This window comes from Lepidochelys kempii, chromosome 18, assembly GCF_965140285.1.
Source record: "Lepidochelys kempii isolate rLepKem1 chromosome 18, rLepKem1.hap1, whole genome shotgun sequence".
NCBI lineage: Eukaryota > Metazoa > Chordata > Testudines > Cheloniidae > Lepidochelys > Lepidochelys kempii.
In genome coordinates this window covers 23,655,610-23,676,330 of record NC_136397.1, presented here as the reverse complement: position 1 = coordinate 23,676,330, position 20,721 = coordinate 23,655,610, and the positions used below count along the sequence as shown (strand labels likewise).

Genomic DNA, 20,721 nt, shown 5'->3' with positions numbered 1-20,721 from the left:
AATACTGTTTTTTTTTTTTTTTTCCTGCACTTGATACTTTATATTCAACATGTTTAATATTTTGCACTGTTATTTTCCTTGCCCGCTTCATTCTATTATGAGTCTGGTAAATTAATTGCACTATAATACACAACTCTTCTTCTGCACCAAAACTTTACTTTTCTGCACAATTCCGCACCTGTCATAATACTAAAATTATCCAGAGTTCCTTCCCTAGTGTTCTAACTTTGTCTCCTCTTCTTATGGATACACGATGTGGCTTGCTGTCATCCCTCTTAACAACAGCCAGCAGACCAAATGCTGGCTTCAGTGTCTGGACACCTGGAGCTCACCATTACTGTCTCAGGCCAACATGGGCAAAGAGGCAGAGCAAACAGAACATTTTATTAAACGTTTTATTTCTTTAAATCTTTAAAAACAGAAGAAAATATTTATACCATCAATAAGGGGCTTGGTAACTGTCCTTTATTGTCTGGTCTCTCTCTGACTTATTGCGTAATTAGGGAGAGTGGTCACTTTGGATGTGCTATTACCAGCAGGAGAGTGAGTTTGTGTGTGTGGTTTTTGGAGGGGGGTGAGGGGGTGAGAGAACCTGGATTTGTGCAGGAAATGGCCCACCTTGATTATCATGCACATTGTGAAGAGAGTTGTCACTTTGGATGGGCTATTACCAGCAGGAGAGTGAGTTTGTGTGTAGGGGGGTGGAGGGTGAGAAAACCTGGATTTGTGCTGGAAATGGCCCAACTTGATGATCACTTTAGATAAGCTATTACCAGCAGGACAGTGGGGTGGGAGGAGGTATTGTTTCATGATCTCTGTGTGTATATAATATCTGCTGCAGTTTCCACGGTATGCATCCGATGAAGTGAGCTGTAGCTCACGAAAGCTCATGCTCAAATAAATTGGTTAGTCTCTAAGGTGCCACAAGTACTTCTTTTGTTTTTAGGGAGGGGAGTGAGAGCAGTGACAGGGTGTGAGGTTGACTCTAGGTGCCTGTCACTTGTTGTGGTATCATTTCCTCTCTCTTAATATAGGCGTGTGTAGGGAGAACTTGATTTGATTTTACATTTCTCTTTCTCTAATCCATCATTAGACTTGGCTACGTAGAGACTGGTCTTGTGTAGTTCAACTGATGATGTAGCTTCCCACTCCACCTACCCTGATCTGATAAGTCTGCTGCAATGATAAATATGTGTGTCTCGCCTGTCGCTCAGAAAGGACGTTAGCGCTAAATTGTGTCTTTGAGACTTTAGCTGAGATGATATTGCAGCTTGCATTCCTTCCTCAGCTCCCCGGATGTAGCTTTCTCTCCTTTTTTCTCTGCCATATAGGGACAACTAAACACGGATTGTTCTATGAATACTAAGATTTATCTGTCGGCATATCTCATGTTGTTGAAGAACAGTTTATGCTCTGCTCATTCCCATGGGACAAAAACTGTTTTACAGTATGTAATTTAATTTTTCCTTTGTGGCAGTTTTTCTCTGTGCCACCTATGCTATCACTGGAAAATCAAATAAAAATTAACCATAAAAAATTGTGTCAATATACAGGAGTCTGTAAATTATTGTTAGTCCACTGAGCAATGTTTTTCTGTGCCACTTGCCCACAGGCTCACTTTCCTGTTCTTCTCTTCCTCTCCTCCCTACCTTCAGAAGAAATCTTTTTTCTTCTTGCATGTGCTTTGGTCTTCACTGGAGCTTTTCTGCTAATACACAAAGGGTAAAATGGAAGAACTCTTCCCTTTATGGTCTTAATAAAATCAGAACTTCTGTATTAAAAACCACTGGAAATATCTCAAAGCCAAAACAATGGTTTTAAATGAATCCCTAATGTACTTGATGCCCTTCTTTTGTATTTCCCTTGGCGAAACCGAGTCTTCTGGAGATCAGATAGCTCTTTTACCTCAGTCTTCTCTCTCTAGCCTCAACCTGAAATATGGGACAATCAGGAGGCAGATTAGTGAAGCTCAGTGTGGCTTCAGAGGAGCCTGGAGGCAACTGGGTTTATTTTACCGTGAATGTGGGGACCAAAGATACACTCTGAGTGGGAGCTGAGGTGAAGAGAGCACAGCAAACAAAACAAACTGTGCAAAAGAACAGGAGTGACAGCCAGTGATTGAAAACAGGCCCATTGGCTCCTTTGATCCAACCTTAATGATCTCTTATCAATGGCATTCCAACCAGAAAATGGATTCCAGAAAATGGATAAAACTAAAGAAATTGGAAACATCCTTGTTGCAAATCAGGGTGGTTTGGTGCAAATGGATATTCTGAGGAATGTGGGGAACAGACAGGGGGTGTGGGGTTGGTTATTGCCATATAATGCTTCTCTGTGACTTTAGGAATTTGACACTTTTTTCTGGGTGTTTCACAGTAGTTGTGAGCAATAAAAAGTAGAGCTGCAGTGTAAGCCTGAGCCTCTGTGTCCTCCTATAAAATTAGCCATCTGGGTGTTTACAGCAATTGCTTATTGGCATTCTATGGAAATGTCTCTCTAGGCAGCGTTCCTGTGGAATTAGGTAGCACAGCTGTGATCATTTCATAAGAATGCAAGCTATTTTAAAATGTCTAACATTTTATTAGTTCTATAAAATGGTTCCAGCTAAATAAAGCATTTCTAACCAGAAATGTTGAGCAATACCCAGATATAGGCAGTTTGGCAGATTTTAAGTTGGGTTATTTGCTTTTAGAGTTCTGTTTTTGCTTTTTGAGATGTGCTGATGGGTTTGGAAAGTCAGTTACTTGGTTTGAGAGGAAATACTTCACACTTGGAGAGAGCAAATCTCTTTATTTGCCTGTGTCGGAGAATACAGATACTTTGAGGGTTATCCAGCTCCCACCACCTTTTTCTTCACATGCGTCAACTTGCAGGAGTGTTCTCCCTAGGGAACAGGTTTCAGAGTAGCAGCCGTGTTAGTCTGTATCCGCAAAAAGAACAGGAGTACTTGTGGCATCTTAGAGACTAACAAATTTATTAGAACATAAGCTTTCGTCAGCTACAGCTCACTTCATCAGATGCATAGAAGCAAGAAAGAGCGGGAAGAATCTCTTCTCTGATACTACTCTGGGTATAATTAACATGTCTGAATAAATAAAAATTAAGCCATCTCTGTTTTCACTGCTCCTTCTTTTGCCGTTCTGTAGTATTTCATCTTATGAATACTACTTCCTTCTCTGTGGTTACAATTCTGGTTCACAAGCAGAGTACCTTTGCCTTTTTTTGGGGGGGGGGGGGGGCTCCACTGGGATCAAAATTTAGCTTTTTCTTGAGTGCTTTTTCTAGCCAGCAGCTGACTCAGATACTAGTCCGATGCCCACTTCAGTTTGGCTTAAACAAAACAAATTTTGATGGGCAATCTTACAGAAAAAGAAAATAATAAAATAGTTCTAGAAGGCCTACATTAATAATATGTAAAACACTCCAGCTGTCACGTAGCTGAAGATTACAGAATATCGCATGGTGACTGTGTTCATATTGATGTGGAAAAATACCTCATTTCTTCCTGCGCCACCATCTTAGGAGAGGTACAGCAGAAAAGACATGCACTAAACTAGATCCTCCAAAGACATTGTATCTGCATTAGCTTTTAGATCTAAAATATCTCTTGGTGCTTCCACCAGTGTTAGCAATGGCATGGCTGGTGACATTGTAACATTCGTGCCATCTAACCCTGCTTGGAGCCTTGTCTTCAGTAGTACTTCCACCAAAGCTACCACCCCACCAGTGGGTAACAAAATTGGGAAAATTTAGTGAAAAAGGAGTTTTCCCAACCAGGCTACAAAAAAGTGTGATGATCAACTTGGTAGGATACAGGTGATGCTGGAGTTTATTTTGACCACCCTTCATTGGTTGACCAGTGTGTCAGACAGATTTATAGGATATTTTATTTGCATGCTTAATCTATATTTCTTGCCTGTTTTTAGACATAGATTCTGCAGCTGGGTTAATTTGTTCTATTGTAATTTCATGTATTGATTATTTTAATTCCCTTTTAATCAATATACCTAAATCTGGTAGTAGAACGCTGCAGCCATTTCAAAGTGCTGCAGAACACATCCTGGTCCAAATCAAACCCCCTGATTTTATTAATCCAGTTTTAATGACCTTGCACTGTTTCCTTGTGGAATAGAGTATTATGTTTAGGGTTATTTGGTGCTTGATTTTCTGTCTTTCGGGGCTTCTGTCACCAGTTTATCTCTCTGACCTTGTAAGACAATGCCTGCCACACAGATTACTACATTCCTACTCTCACTATTTGATTGTTTCTTGATTTTCTTTTATGACTAGCTGATCACTGATTCACTCTCTCGCTCGCTTTATTCATAGAACTGGCACCTTCCCAGTTCAAGCTTTGTGATTCCCTGGGACAGATTACATTTTACAGGAAGACTCATGATGGAAATTGTGTCTTTGTTGTTGTAAAGCACTCTCCTTGCAAAATTATTTAATTAAAAAGCACCCACATTTTTTATAAAAGGAAAATTATGAAGAGGGAATTTCACTGAAGACCCCTAAAAAACAGGCACATTACACTTATGCAAAAAGCCATTTCCTTTGCAATAATTAGCAATAATAGCTAAGGAAAAGTGGAACATTGCTGGGGGATATTTGTGTCGGAAGAAAGCTTTCACCTAAACTGAGTTTCCTCCTCTTGCATGACTCTGCAGTGAAGACACAATTTTTTCTTATTATCTCAGCTGTTTTCCATAAAAGTGATTGTGACGTCATAAGTGGATGTTGCTTGCAGTCTGAGCTATTATAAAGCTTTCCTATATAGGAGCCATTGCAACACATCAGTAGCAAGCTTGACAAAATCTTTTTAGATTATGAGCTCTTTGGGACAGGGTCCTTGGCATGTTTTGGTTTGGAAAGCACTGCCCTAGCAGATTTGTCATTTCTCCTGGAAATAATAATAGTAAAACATGAGAAGAGAGAAAATAAAAGAGAGCTCCTTGCAGATGAATTCCAGAAATTGCCATCCTTCCTTTCTAGGATGTGTCTACACAGCAGCTGGGAGGGTGCTTCCCCGTGTGGGTGAGCAGATGCCCTAGCTTTGCTCCAGCTAGTGTGCTAAAAACAGCAGTCTGGCCATGGCAGTGTGGGGGGTGGCACGGGCTAGCTGCCCAAGTACAAACCCACTGGACACCCTGGGTACGCGGGTGGCGCCCTCCCAGGTGCTGTGTAAACATACCCTCAGAGACCAAGAAGCTTTGATATAAATAAATGCATTTTCATTCAGACATCTTTCCTTGTTTACTATGTAAACAGATACTGCAACCAGGACCTCATGTACTCTGTGATTCTGTGGCCGTGGAATGTACGAATCCATCCTTTGCTGCAGGATTGTGCTGTACAATCCAATCGTTCACTGAAATAAACGAAAAAAACAAAACAAGTCTAGCCCTTATAATTGTAAAGGAAACTTTCAAACGTCAACAGAGTCTAAACAAAAAGAAAAGGAGTACTTGTGGCACCTTAGAGACTAACAAATTTATTTGAGCATAAGCTTTCGTGAGCTATAGCTCACAGCTGTAACTCATGAAAGCTTATGCTCAAATAAATTTGTTAGTCTCTAAGGTGCCACATGTACTCCTTTTCTTTTTGCGGATACAGACTAACACGGCTGCTACTCTGAAATGAGTCTAAACAGAAGCAGTGATGACTTCCTGAGTCTGCAGACAGCCTGAAACAGTAGCTCTGGGCAAGTTGTGACCTGCTCAGTTTATCTCTGTGGGATGCTGACATTGACATTTTCATAATTAGATTTCAAAATTAACATTGAATTCAGAGATTTGTTTATATTATGGTAGCATCTAGTGGCCTAAACTGAGATAAGGGCCTTATTGCACTGGGTGCTATACATAAACCTAAAAAGAGACTGTTCCTGTCCCATAGACTTGACAATCTAAATAAGACCAACAAAGGGTGGGAGAAAGGAAGTATCAATATCCCAGTTTTAGAAGGGGAACAAGGCACGGAGAAAGGGGGAGATTTTCAGAGGCCCAAATGGAAGCTAGGGTGTCCAATTCCCATTGATTTGCAATGGGAATTTGTGCCTTTGCAAAATCTCCCCCAGATGACTTGCCCACGTTGACAGAGGTCATCTGTCACACTGCTGGGACTTGAGTTCCAGCCTCCACGACCTTCAGCACACGGGCATATCCTGCAAACCCAAAGTGCCTCCTCCACTTTCTCAGGTGCCAAAATTCCCCGGTTGTCCTTGTGTCAGATGTTAAAATTTCCATTTTCCCCCCTAAAAATCTCTCTGATACTGTTGTTTGTTTTCAGTGTAAAAATTTGCAGCATACTGAAAATTATAAATTATGGGACAGCATACAAAATGGAATTTAATATCAAATTAAATAATTGGATATTGTTCTGACTATATTCTTCATTTTCATAGTTAATTCGCTAAAAACCTCCAACTGTAGCTACGCTAAGGTACCACAATGCAGGGGTCCTGCTGCAGAATTAAGATCAATCTTGCTACAGAGTTTATGGGGTCTTGAGAATAGCTGGGAATCCCAAGTGTGACCCCGGTGAAATCCCATCACTCCCATAGGGGAGGGATCATAGAGTTTGACAGATGTATTTTTAATCCCCTCTTTATATTCTTTCAATGGATTCCGTACTGTAGGGGCATTATGTGGATGTGAGATGTGTCTGTCCCCATTGCTTGGTGAGAAGGACATCTGAGTACTGTGTTCGGTCAATCCATAAGGTCTCTATCAGACCAAAGTCAGCTGCATGCTCCTCTAGTATAGTGCATTAATCGGCCTAATACTAGGCATCAAAAATACCCCCAGCTGATTCAGAAGACCAGGGTAATTTAAATTAATCCTGCTGGTTTTGTTCTCTTGTATAAACTTGGAAATCGATATATTTAAATTAATTATATCCGCTCTAGGAAGGAGAAGAGATAAAACTTTCATCTGGTGTTGTGACTTAGACTTAGAGGATGTTTATCTGCACCACACACTCTCCAAGTAAGAGAGAGAGACCATGTCAAGTGGGGCAGTTCTCTGTCTTTCTGGATTTTCACTAGTAGAGGGTTGAATATAATTAAAACTATTCCTGTGGCTTGCTGAAATGAGAGTTCTCAGGTGCATGACCCCCTGCTGAGCCCATTTAAAAGGGAGGCTGCATCTGATGGAATGTCCTGCCAAGTCATGACAAAGGTTCTGATTTTAGGTATCTATATTTTTAAATCCTGAGATGACCTAATCCTGTCTAACTGGGAGAAGTGGCATGGATCTTGTCAGTGTAGTAATATGTCATCCACATTATATTGGAGGATATGTCACAGTTCTCATCATACACCCTGTTGTTGGGGGTTATAACTTGGCCGTAAATATTCAATACCTTTAGAAACCTGATGGTAAGGTTTCCATTTGGGAGCAATTTTATGGTCTTAATTTGATTCTAAGAGTTCCTCCCTGCAATCTCTCTCTATTAAAGTGCTTCCAGCACTGTTTGGAGTACCTAGTTTCATCTAAATGGTGGGTGAAAGGTTCTTGACTTGCCCACACAGTATGACCTCAGGAAGTGGGAAAGCAGTGGAATGGTTATAAATTGTTTTAGAAAGTAGCCTGTATTCTATAATATGCTTATAGCCAGCTTTTCCAAGGCTCTGTCCTGAGTTCTCAGCCCCAGGATACTGTGAGGAGTATTATGCTGGCTCCAGCACTCAGTATATGTGGCTTTAATTTTTAATTCTACTTTCAACCAGCTTGCAAGTGGTAGCCTGCAAATCTAGGCGAGGCTGTGGAGGGCTCTGTTCGATGCGCTATTGCATGAGACGTATTTTTTGGGGAGATGGATAGAGAAAAAGACTCTAAAGTACTTTAAAGCTGACTTTCAAGGAAAGTTCTAACAAAAAAGGTAATTAAAAAGCAGTCGTGTGTTGTGCTTATAAGATTCAAAAACACGTGTATTTTTTAGAGAGACTTTCAGGTGATCAGTCCATAATGCAAGCTGCTCTGAGGTGCTGTGTTAAGAACCCCCTTTCGTACTGAAATTTTGCACTTTACAGCATGCTGCCGTGTGTGCAGATTTAACTTTCTAGTAGGACTCTTAGTTCATTCTTACTGCTCATGTGCAGCTCCCACATTTCAGGATGTTGTTTTCTTTTCTCCTATATTCTCTGAACAGGTGGCTGACGGTGAGTTGTTGGTAGCAGCGACCTCTCTCTCTCTCCTTTCTGGAGGCATAGGGGGTGCTGTCGTTCTTTGATGATGTTTTTAATGGTACCATCTGCTGCTTTGTCTGTGCTTGTATTTGAGCCAGTTTCCTTGCCAAGATCAATAGGCTGTTTGAGAGTGACTTCACCTACTTGGTGGTAGGGAAAATTTCTTGATGGAATCTACTACATAGGCTCATAGTCCAGTGAAATGCATCTTGTGGAAGGCAGGAGCTGAAATATGCTTAAAAAAAAACATTGAGGGACAACTCCCCACCCCAGAATACTCAGTTAAGATAGTATACGGAGCACCTGGCTTCTTGTAATCTTCCAAAGACTTTATATGCAATGAGACTGCTTTAGGTTTGAAACTTTAGATACTGCTGTTTTTCGTCAAGGTGAGTATTTTTACAACTACCACTAGTGTAGAAAAAGAAACCCCAAATACAAATCTGATGACGTCCAAAGTAATGCTAATGAGAAAAAAAATACAGTAATTTTCAGGACTCAATCTATATAGTTAATAATTAGACAAAGGTGAGGACAGGTAAAAGATACAGTAGAACCTCAGAGTTACGAACTGACCAGTCAACCACGCACCTCATTTGGAACTGGAATATGCAATCAGGCAGCAGCAGAGACCAAAAAAAAAAAAAAAAGAAATGTAATACAATACTGTGTTAAACATAAACTATTTAAAAAATAGCAGGAGAAGATTAAAAAAAAGATTTGACACAGTAAGGAAACTGTTTCTGTGCTTCTTTCATTTAAATTAAGATTGTTAAAAGCAGCATTTTTCTTCTGCATAGTAAAGTTTCAAAGCTGTATTAAGTCAATGTTCAATTGTAAACTTTTGAAAGAACAACCATAACATTTTGTTCAGAGTTATGACATTTCAGAGTTATGAACAAGCTCCATTCCTGAGGTATTTGTAACTCTGAGGTTCTACTGTATCTATTAAAAAAAAGCCTGAGTACTGCAGCTCTTCTTCAGATTTATTTTTCATTCATAGATTCGCTTTTTCTTTAAAATGACCTCATAAATTATTATGATGTTACTGGAGTGGGCCAGTGGACATTGAGAGCTAAATAATATCAATATAATAATTGACAAAGGAGGAGAGCGAGAAAAAGCAAATAGAGTCCATAAAAAGCAATAAGTATCAAGTGAATGGCTCATAAAAATATGTGGGTTTTGATGGTTTCTTCAAAAATGTCTGGTAGATGATCATCTTGTTCCAGAGAGAATTACATTTTTAAGTTTAGAAACCACTAAGGTTCAAAAGTTTTCTCTGATTTTTATCCTAAATTTTGAGAAAAAACTAAGGTGAGTAATGTTGATTTTCCTCAGTAAAGAGTAGCTACTGAGTAGGGCCCGACCAAATTCACAGTCCATTTTGGTGAATTTCATGGTCAGAAATGGTAGGGCAGTTGTGGTATCTGCTGCTGCTGACGGCGGCGCTGTCTTCAGAGCGGGGCGGCCAGAGAGCGGCAACTGCTGGCCGGGAGCCCAGCTCTGAAGGCAGTGCCACTGATAGCAGCAGCGCAGAAGTCAGGGTGGCCCGGTCTGGTCTTGCTTCCCTGACTTCTGCGCTGCTCCCGGCAGAGCCGGGCCCTCGAACAGCAGCCGCCGCTCTCCGGCCGCCCAGCTCCGAAGCCAGCAGCGCAGAAGTCAGGGTGGCCGGTCTGGTATTGCTTCCCTGACTTCTGCGCTGCTGCTGGCTGTGCTGCCTTCAGAGCTGGGTGCCTGGCCAGCAGCCGCTTCTTTCCAGCCACCTCTGAAGGCAACACAGAAGTAAGGGTGGCAATACCACATCCCTCCTACAATAACCTTGCAACCCCCCTGTGACCCCGTTTTGGGTTGGGACCCCCAGTTTGACAAACCCTGGCCTCCCCTGTGAAATCTGTATAGTATAGGGTAAAAGTACACTGAAGACCAAATTTCAGTGTGCGCAGTAACCCCTCTGACCCTTGACCCTCTCTGGGCCGGGGCTCTGCAGCCACACATCTCAGGTTTGTTATTTTATGATTTTTATTTTTTTTTTTAAATTAGGGAGAGGGATAGCTCAGTGGTTTGAGCACTGGCCTGCTAAACCCAGAGCTGTGAGTTCAATCCTTGAGGGGGCCATTTGGGGCAAAAATTGGGGATTGGTCCTGATTTAAGCAGGGGGTTGGGCTAGATGACCTCCTGAGGTCCCTTCCAACCCTGATATTCTATGATTTCCATTGGGGGAGGGATAGCTCAGTGGTTTGAGCATTGGCCTGCTAAACCCAGGGTTGTGAGTTCAATCCTTGAGGGGGCCATTTAGGGATGGGGCAAAAATTGGGGATTGGTCCTGCTTTGAGCAGGGGGTTGGACTAGATGACCTCATGAGGTCCCTTCCAACCCTGATATTCTATGATTCATGGTGGAGCCCAGATTTCACAGTCTGTGATGCGTTTTTCACGGCTGTGAATTTGGTAGGGCCCTACTGATGAGGCCTTAGGCTTGCATGCAGAGAAGGACTAGCACATGCGGGGTGCAGTTAAGAACTGTCAGTGCTGTGGGATCTTTTTACATTGTAGTAGAATGTTAACACACTAGAATGAATTACTTTACAAGAAGATTTTCTTGATAGTGCAAATCTATTTCATCTTGAAAAATGTGCATTTTCAAGAAATGTAGGTGGAAGTAAAGCAGGATTTAAACTCTGTCGGGAGTTTGACTACACAGCAGTCTGAATATCAGACAGAAGTTTGAGCAAGCAAAATGTGTCATTTCACAAGCAAAAGGGGAGTCGTTGTGACACCTTAGAGACGAACAAATTTTTTTGGGCATAAGCTTTCGTGGGCTACAGCCCACTTCACCAGATGCATAGAATGGAACATAGAAGAAGAAGATATATATTTTCTCTCTCTCTCTCTCTCTCTCTCACACACACACACACACACACACACACACACACACACACACACACACACACGAAATTGCCATACAAACTGTAAGAGGCTAATTAATTAAGATGAACTATTATCAGCAGGTGAAAAAAACTTTTGTAGTGATAATCAAGATGGTCCATTTAGACAGTTGACAAGAAGGTGTGAGGATACTAAACATAGGGAAATAGATTCAATATGTGTAATGACCCAGCCACTCCCAGTCTCTATTCAAACCCAAGTTAATGGTATCTAGTTTGCATATTAATTACCACTGAAACCTGTCTTCAATTTATGGCTTTTTTATTTACACTTTACTTTTGCTGCTGCAGTTTCTGTCTTTATTCACAATTCAAATTCAACAAAATACTCTTTCTTCATTGCTGAAGTTTGGTAACTCAGGTTTTTAAAAGCGTATTTCGTAGAATATGAAAGTGGGTTACAAGCTGCAGCAAAACCACTCCGCTGAGGTTGGTCATTGGATGTGGAAAATCATCCCATTCTGCAGCTATGACCAGTGCATTTGCAAAAGATGAAGAGCAGCAGAAAAGCATCAGAAGAGTTCTCTATATTGCTAAAAGCAGTGCTCACATACATACAATATCGCTTGATCAATCACACTCTGGAATTTTGTCAAGTGTGGTTGGCACTTAAGCCTGAAATCTCTGCTTAGCTTCCTTTGGCTATTCTGTTTATTCACTTCCCAGAGGTTTGGAGCAGCAGCAGAGTGCTGCAGAGCTTCCCTAGTCACCAACTCTTTGGCATTGTTTCAAAGAGCAGCACAGGGTATGAGAGGATGGAAACTTGAGAAACACTTGTAGACTTTTTTCAGAGTAGCAGCCGTGTTAGTCTGTATCCGCAAAAGAAAAGGAGGACTTGTGGCACCTTAGAGACTAACCAATTTATTTGAGCATAAGCTTTCGTGAGCTACAGCTCACTTCATCGGATGAAGTACTCCTTTTCTTTTTACTTGTAGACTTTGGAAAGCTGATGCACTCAAAGGTGACTTATCTGAGGAGCGTTCCTAAACAGTAGATTTTTCCCCAAGTAAAGTTTGGGAGCAAATGTTTTGTGCTACTGTAAACAAAGTAAAGCTAGTTTCAATTCTATTAAAAAGAAAAGGAGTACTTGTGGCACCTTAGAGACTAACCAATTTATTTGAGCATAAGCTTTCGTGAGTTACAGCTCACTTCATCGGATGCATCAAGTACTCCTTTTCTTTTTGCGAATACAGACTAACACGGCTGCTACTCTGAAACCTGTAATTTTATTATTTACTATTGTTAAAGGGACACCAACTTGAAATCCAGTCAGGTTTAAAAAATTATTTAAAAATGGTTTGGGTACTGTACCTGAGGTGTCCTGGCAATTTTTATCGTTTTACAGTCATGTTTTCCTGTTTTTAAAATGTTTCTCTTCTTTTGCTGTGTGGAAGATCCACTCAAAAAGTAGGACTAGATTATGAATTCTCTTAGATCTTGAAATCAGTAGGCTAATTTCAGTTTTGTCTTAAACCCTTCACTCTGGTTACAATGCATGCATTGGGTTTAATTTTAGCACAACTTTTCTAAATCACGGAAGAAGTTCAACAATCCTAATGAAGCTTTCCAGTAAATACAATGTACAGTGACAGAAAATAGCCTTCTTCTTGATACTTTTGGATTTTCATTCCATCAGGAGACATCAGTATTTAGTTCTCAGAGCAGTTGCATAGCATCTCTCACTTTTCATCACAAATGTTTACATAAACAGTTTGCATTACACGGTGAACATAGTGTGTGCTGCTTCACAAAGAGATAAAAGATTAGAACCATCCTTTCTAAGTCTTGAAATGCAAACTCATAATCAGTGTTTCTCAGATGTGGCCACCAGGGGCTTCTCCTACGGCCACAGCCTCCTGAGTGGTGATTGGGGGTGTGAGGAGGGGAACAGCGGCCCCTTCCCTGAGGCTGGGCCCTGCCCCCTCTGGAGCCACAAACGCTGGAGAAGCAGACAGCCCGGGATAAGTTTCCCATCTCCCTGGGGATGGTGGGGCTCAGGCTTCAGCTCTGGGGTGGTGGGTGGCAGGATGTGGCTGCGTGACAGCAGGCTCCAACCGTGGGGCTTCTGGCTCCAGGATTTGGCTGCGCAGTGGTGAGCTCCATCCCCCAACTGCAGGGCTTCGGGCTCCCTACCCCTCTCTTCGCCCCTGGCCGCTGCTGCCTCCCCAAGCCCCTCACCCATTCACGCCATCACCCCCGCTGCCTCCCTACTCACATCTCCATCCAAGGCTTAATTTGGTTCCTGGCTTGACAGGGCTGAGTAAGTCTGCTGTGAAAAGTGATATTTCTATGTTTGTTAATATCCCCTTTCACTGCCTCCCAGCTAGGTAACAAGTCTGCTTCTCTGAAAAGTGATATTAACAAATGTACAAATAACCCTTTTCACAGAGCAGACTTACTAGCCAGCAAGTCTTAAAAAAAAGAAAAAGAAACAACAATCAAAAAAGACAAGAATGCACAAAGCACCTTATTTGTGTTTCTATTCTGTTTAGGTCCAGTAAAGAATGGACACAACTGTACATTATTTTTATTATTCAGTCTCCAAAAAAAAGCAAACCCTACATAAATAAATTACTGTCATTTGGACATGTGTATGGACATATTTGTTTTTCCTAAAGTTAATTAAGTATTTTAGGAAAAAGTGACATAGCAGCCACCGACAACAGTTGGTGGCCAGACTCTGAGGCCACAAAAATTTGTTGTGAGAACCGCATAAATGAAGGATGAAACACACCATCTTGAGACCTTCAAACACGGTGCCATTTTCCATGCATTTCCAGTATAGATAACTCAGCAAAACAATTGAGTATCTGCACAGATTTAAAAAAGAATTTACTTCCATATATGTGCTCCTGCTGTGTTTTGATTTCTGTAAACATCCAACCATTGAGTTTCCCTCTCACAAATTGTCTTGGAAGGTAAATTTTAATCTCATATACTTGATGGTCTATTGGAAGTGGTATATTTCACATAAGATGGGACGCTGCTTGACACAGCAGCAGGAGAAGATTCCCACAGCCCTTTTCCACTGAGGCAGCTATGTGAGAGAGACAAGGATCTGATTATCCCCTTCACAACTGTGGAATTGACACAATTATTTGTAAAAAGAAAAGGAGTACTTGTGGCACCTCAGAAACTAACAAATTTATTTGAGCATAAGCTTTCATGAGCTACCGCTCACTTCATCAGATGCATTCAGTGGAAATACAGTGGGGAGATTTATATACACAGAGAACATGAAACAATGGGTGTTACCATATACACTGTAACGAGAATGATCAGGTAAGGTGAGCTATTACCAGCAAAGGGCGGGGGGGCAGAAAACCTTTTGTAGTGATAATCAAGGTGGGCCATTTCCAGCAGTTCACAAGAACATCTGAGGAACAGCGGGGGCGGGGGGGGGGGAATAAACATGGGGAAATAGTTTTACTTTGTGTAATGACCCATCCACTCCCAGTCTTTATTCAAGCCTAAGTTAATTGTATCCAGTTTGCAAATTAATTCCAATTCAGCAGTCTCTCGCTGGAGTCTGTTTTTGAAGATTTTATGTTGAAGAATTGCAACTTTTAGGTCTGTAATCGAGTGACCAAAGAGATGGAAGTGTTCTCCAACTGGTTTTTGAATGTTATAATTCTTTGACGTCTGATTTGTGTCCATTTCTTCTTTTACGTAGAGACTGTCCAGTATGACTAATATACATGGCAGAGGGGCATTGCTGGCACATAATGGCATAGATCACATTGGTAGATGTGCAGGTGAACGAGCCTCTGATAGTGTGGCTGATGTGATTAGCCTCTATGATGGTGTCCCCTGAATAGATATGTGGACACAGTTGGCAACGGGCTTTGTTGCAAGGATAGGTTCCTGGGTTAGTGGTTCTGTTATGTGGTGAATTGGAATTAATTTGCAAACTGGATACAATTAACTTAGGCTTGAATAAAGACTGTTCCTCCTCCTCCCCCCTCACCCCCCCACCCCCCGCTGTTCCTCAGATGTTCTTGTCAACTGCTGGAAATGGCCCACCTTGATTATCATTACAAAAGGTCCCCCCCCTCCCCCTGCTCTCCTGCTGGTAATAGCTCACCTTACCTGATCACTCTCCTTACAGTCTGTATGGTAACACCCATTGTTTCATGTTCTCTGTGTATATAAATCTCCCCACTGTATTTTCCACTGAATGCATCCGATGAAGTGAGCTGTAGTTCACGAAAGCTTATGTTTAAATAAATTTGTTAGTCTCTAAGGTGCTACAAGTCCTCCTTTTCTTTTTGTGAATACAGACTAACACGGCTGTTACTCTGAAACCTGTCATTATGCAAGGCACTGAATTTAGCCATATGGAGTGGAAATCTATCAACTTCATGAAAAAACTCGTACAGATACAGAAAGACATCATCTTCCTTTCCAAATGCAAACAGATGGACATCATACCAAAAGGACTGAAGGCAAAAAATCCATTACAATCTACATACCACACAGACTATGCTGACAGCTTGTGCCACACACTCTCAAAGAAACTGCGGAACCACCTGATCAACAACCTCTACAGCAAACAGGGAAAGATTAAGAATGAGCTCTCAAAACTGGATACTCTCATAAAAAAACAACCTTCCACACACACTTCCTCGTGGCTGGACTTTACAAAATCGAGACAAGCCATTTACATCACACGCTTTGCTTCTTTACAAAAGAAAAAGGACACTAAACTATCTAAACTACTACATGCCACAAGGGGCCACAACAGTGGTTCCCTTAACCCACCCAGCAATTTTGTTAATCTATCCAACTATACTCTTAGCCCAGCAGAAGAATCTGTCCTATCTCGGGGCCTCTCCTTTTGCCCCTCCACCCCCATGAACATGATACAGTTCTGTGGTGACCCAGAATCCTATTTTTGATGTCTCCAACTCAAGGAATATTTCCAACACACCTCTGAACAACATACTAACCCACAGAAACCTTCTTACCAAGACTACAAAAAGGAGGATTCTGGGTGAACTCCTCCTGAAGGTCGAAACAACGGACTGGACTTCTACATAGAGTGCTTCTGCCGACATGCACGGGCTGAAATTGTGGAAAAGCAGCATCGCTTGCCCCATAACCTCAGCCGTGCAGAACACAATGCCATCCACAGCCTCAGAAACAACTCTGACATCATAATCACAAAGGCTGACAAAGGAGGTGCTGTCGTCATCATGAATAGGTCAGAATATGAACAAGAGGCTGCTAGGCAGCTCTCCCAACACCACTGTCTACAAGCTATTACCCTCTGATCCCACTGAGCATAACCAAAAGAAACTGCAGCATTTGCTCAAGAAAAAGCACAAGAACAAATCCGCGCAGACACACCCCCTAGAACCCCGACCAGGGGTATTCTATCTGCTACCCAAGATCCATAAACCTGGAAATCCTGGACGCCCCATCATCTCAGGCATTGGCACCCTGACAGCAGGATTGTCTGGCTATGTAGACTCCCTCCTCAGGCCCTACGCTACCATCACTCCCAGCTGTCTTAGAGACACCACTGACTTCCTGAGGAAACTACAATCCATGGGTAATCTTCCTGAAAACACCATCCTAGCCACTATGGATGTCGAAGCCCTCTACACCAACATTCCACACAAAGATGGACTACAAGCCATCAGGAACACTATCCCCGATAATGTCATGGCAAACGTGGTGGCTGAACTTCGTGACTTTGTCCTCACCCATAACTATTTCACGTTTGCGGACAATGTATACCTTCAAATCAGCGGCACTGCTATGGGTACCCACATGGCCCCACAGTATGCCAACATTTTTATGGCTGACTTAGAACAACGCTTCCTCAGCTCTCGTCCCCTAATGCCCCTACTCTACTTGAGCTATATTGATGACATCTTCATCATCTGGACCCGTGGCAAAGAAGCCCTTGAGGAATTCCACCATGATTTCAACAATTTCCATCCCACCATCAACCTCAGCCTGGACCAGTCCACATGAGAGATCCACTTCCTGGACGCTACGATGCTAATAAGCGATGGTCACATAAACACCATCCTATTACTGGAAAGCTACTGACTGCTATTCCTACCTACATGCCTCCAGCTTTCATCCAGACCACACCACACGATCCATTGTCTACAGCCAAGCTCTACAATACAACCGCATTTGCTCCAACCCCTCAGACAGAGACAAACACCTACAAGATCTCTATCAAGCGTTCTTACAACTACAATACCCACCTGCTGAAGTGAAGAAACAGATGGACAGAGCCAGAAGAGTTCCCAGAAGTCACCTACTACAGGACAGGCCTAACAAAGAAAATAACAGAACGCCATCAGCCGTCACCTTCAGCCCCCAACTAAAACCTCTCCAATGCATCATCAAGGATCTACAACCTATCCTGAAGGACAATCCATCGCTCTCATAGATCTTGGGAGTTAGGCCAGTCCTTGCTTACAGACAGCCCCCCAACCTGAAGCAAATACTCACCAGCAACCACACACCACACAACAGAACCACTAACACAGGAACCTATCCTTGCAACAAAGCCTGTTGCCAACTGTGTCCACATATCTATTCAGGGGACACCATCACAGGGCCTAATCACATCAGCCACACTATCAGAGGCTCGTTCACCTGCACATCTACCAATGTGATCTATGCCATCATGTGCCAGCAATGCCCCTCTGCCATGTACATTGGCCAAACTGGACAGTCTCTACGTAAAAGAATAAATGGACACAAATCAGACGTCAAGAATTATAACATCCAAAAACCAGTTGGAGAACACTTCCATCTCTTTGGTCACTCGATTACAGACCTAAAAGTTGCAATTCTTCAACACAAAATCTTCAAAAACAGACTCCAATGAGAGACTGCTGAATTGGAATTAATTTGCAAACTGGATACAATTAACTTAGGCTTGAATAAAGACTGGGAGTGGATGGGTCATTACACAAAGTAAACTATTTCCCCATGTTTATTCCCTCCCCTCCCCCCGGCTGTTCCTCAGACGTTCTTGCCAACTGCTGGAAATGGCCCACCTTGATTATCACTACAAATGGTTTCCCCCTCTCTCCCTTCCACTCTCCTGCTGGTAATAACTCACCTTACCTGATCACTCTTGTTACATTCTGTATGGTAACACCCATTGTTTCATGTTCTCTGTGTGTATAAATCTCCCCACTGTATTTTCCACAGTATGCATCCGATGAAGTGAGCTGTAGCTCACGAAAGCTTATGCTCAAATAAATTTGTTAGTCTCTAACATGCCACAAGTCCTCCTTTTCTTTTTGCGGATACAGACTAACACGGCTGCTACTCTGAAACCTACAATTATTTGTATGAATGCAATAGCAGCCAGCCAAAAGGACTGATTCTCAGGCAGGGCCTCTGTGGCCTAGAGAGGAAAAGGTTTAACACCTCCTAAACATATCCTAAAATGCTACCTTCTTCAAGCACTCCTGTTGATTATAAGAATCAAATTCATTCAATCATGGAACAGAGCCAATAGCATGTGACTTATATGATCAGTGGTAACCAGCTAACACAGCTCAAATTTAGGTTGTTTCAAATATTTCAGAAGAGGAGGTGAACTTCTAGCTCAGTTTCAGAGAAGATTAATTACAAAATCAGTGGGTTGGTTTTACAACATTGAAGGGGGACAGTCAATTCTGAGGAAATAAAAATCCCTCTTCTGTCTGAAAATGTTCTTCCTACTTCTAATTTGTGTAACATCTTAAATAAATATTTTATCTGCTATTGTTATAAAAAACACAGTAAATATTTCAGTCTGTTCAGTTTGTTTATTTTGTGCCTCTGACAATGCTTTGCCATCTCTCTGCATAATCACTCAGTTTCCTGCTTTGTTTGTGGGAGCCTTTTTATACAGCAGAAGTGTGGGAAAACATTTTAAAATGGGCGGGGGGGGGGATTGATGTTTTTAAGTTGTAATATGTCTATAAAGGAGGAGGAATCCTTTAGCTTACATACATTGAACATATTAGTGCTAGGAACTTGTTTTGCTTATCTCTCCCCAGGGAACGATTAGTGTTGGAATAGATGCCACTGACCTCTTTGATCGTTATGATGAAGAATATGAAGATGTTCCAGGGAGCAGCTTTCCCCAGATTGAAATTAACAAAATGCACATATCCCAGTCCATTGAGGTAAAGTGAAATAAATACCAGTGCGAGTATAAAGAAGGTTCTGAGTTAATGAGGCATAACAGCACACAGCACCACAAAATGGAACACGGCTCGGGGGGAGGCGGGGGAGGTTCTCATCTTTATTTATGAAGGGAAGGGATGCAATTACCTGCTTTAGGGGAGTGGGGCGTGGAGATTCAGTTACAGTGGGATCATGTGTTGACACGATCTCATACATTTTTTAGGACACAAATGCCGGAATTTTGGCTCCAGTTTGCGTGCTACAAAGGCTCTGCCTCCCCTGCTAGCAAGTTTCCTTGGCTCGAACAGGCTGGCTGCTGGGCTAAGCCTTGATTTCTCAAACACATTTTCAAAGCGATGTTTAAAATGTAAACACAAATTTCAGGGACAAACACTGGCCTTTGTATTTAAGAATGTGCTCCAGTGTGGGTCCCATCCCCCACCTTCCCAGGAGTCTCACTACCTTGTTACCTGAAACTGGATTTATAGAGTTGGTTGATTTGCCTGGCAGTTCCTGAAGGCATCAGAACCCAAATCCAAAGCAACAGGTTGCACTTCAATAAGCATGAATGGTCAAAGACTTCTGTTTCACTTCTGACCCGAGTAAAAAGGACACTGGGGCATTCATAGAATCATAGAATATCAGGGTTGGAAGGGACCTCAGGAGGTCATCTAGTCCAACCCCCTGCTCAAAGCAGGACCTAATCCCCAACTAAATCATCCCAGCCAGGGCTTTGTCAAGCCTGATCTTAAAAACCTCTAATAAAGGAGATTCCACCACCTCCCTAGGTAACCCATTCCAGTGCTTCACCACCCTCCTAGTGAAAAAGTTTTTCCTAGTATCCAACCTAAACCTCCCCCACTGCAACTTGAGACCATTACTCCTCGTTCTGTCCTCTGCTACCACTGAGAACAGTCTAGATCCATCCTCTTTGGAACCCCCTTTCAGGTAGTTGAAAGCAGCTATCAAATCCCCCCTCATTCTTCTCTTCCGCAGACTAAACAAGCCCAGTTCCCTCAGCCTCTCCTCATAAGTCATGTGTTCCAGTCCCCTAATCATTTTTGTTGCCTTCCGCTGGATGTTTTCCAATTTTTCCACATCCTTCTTGTAGTGTGGGGCTCAAAACTGGACACGGTACTCCAGATGAGGCCTCACCAATGTCGAATAGAGGGGAACGATCACGTCCCTCGATCTGCTGGCAATGCCCCTACTTATATATTCCAAAATGCCATTGGCCTTCTTGGCAACAAGGGCACACTGTTGACTCATATCCAGCTTCTCGTCCACTGTAACCCCTAGGTCCTTTTCTGCAGAACTGCTGCCTAGCCATTCGGTCCCTAGTCTGTAGCGGTGCATGGGATTCTTCCGTCCTAAGTGCAGGACTCTGCACTTGTCTTTGTTGAACCTCATCACATTCCTTTTGGCCCAG

General features: G+C 42.3%; 2 protein-coding genes across 5 annotated transcripts in view; one reads left to right on the top strand and one right to left on the bottom strand.

Annotated features, from left to right (window-relative positions):
• DNAJC11 (DnaJ heat shock protein family (Hsp40) member C11) overlaps window positions 1-20,721 on the top strand; it is a 78,082-nt gene that overhangs the window by 32,611 nt on the left and 24,750 nt on the right. For all 3 annotated transcript variants that reach the window (XM_073316958.2, XM_073316960.2, XM_073316959.2), the window contains one exon: window positions 19,163-19,291. In XM_073316958.2, coding sequence (XP_073173059.1) covers window positions 19,163-19,291 — 129 coding nt within the window. The remainder of the gene's footprint in view (window positions 1-19,162; window positions 19,292-20,721) is intronic.
• THAP3 (THAP domain containing 3) overlaps window positions 382-20,721 on the bottom strand; it is a 50,331-nt gene continuing 29,991 nt past the window's right edge. Inside the window, exons 6-7 of one of the 2 annotated variants that reach the window (XM_073316966.2) lie at window positions 5,288-5,371; window positions 382-2,920 (exon numbers count right to left, since the gene is read on the bottom strand). In XM_073316966.2, the coding sequence (XP_073173067.1) occupies window positions 5,289-5,371 (83 nt within the window). In that variant the 3' untranslated portion in view covers window positions 382-2,920; window position 5,288. Of the gene's footprint in view, window positions 2,921-5,282; window positions 5,372-20,721 lie in introns of those variants that run through there. The other variant, XR_012155573.2, reaches the window with a different exon arrangement.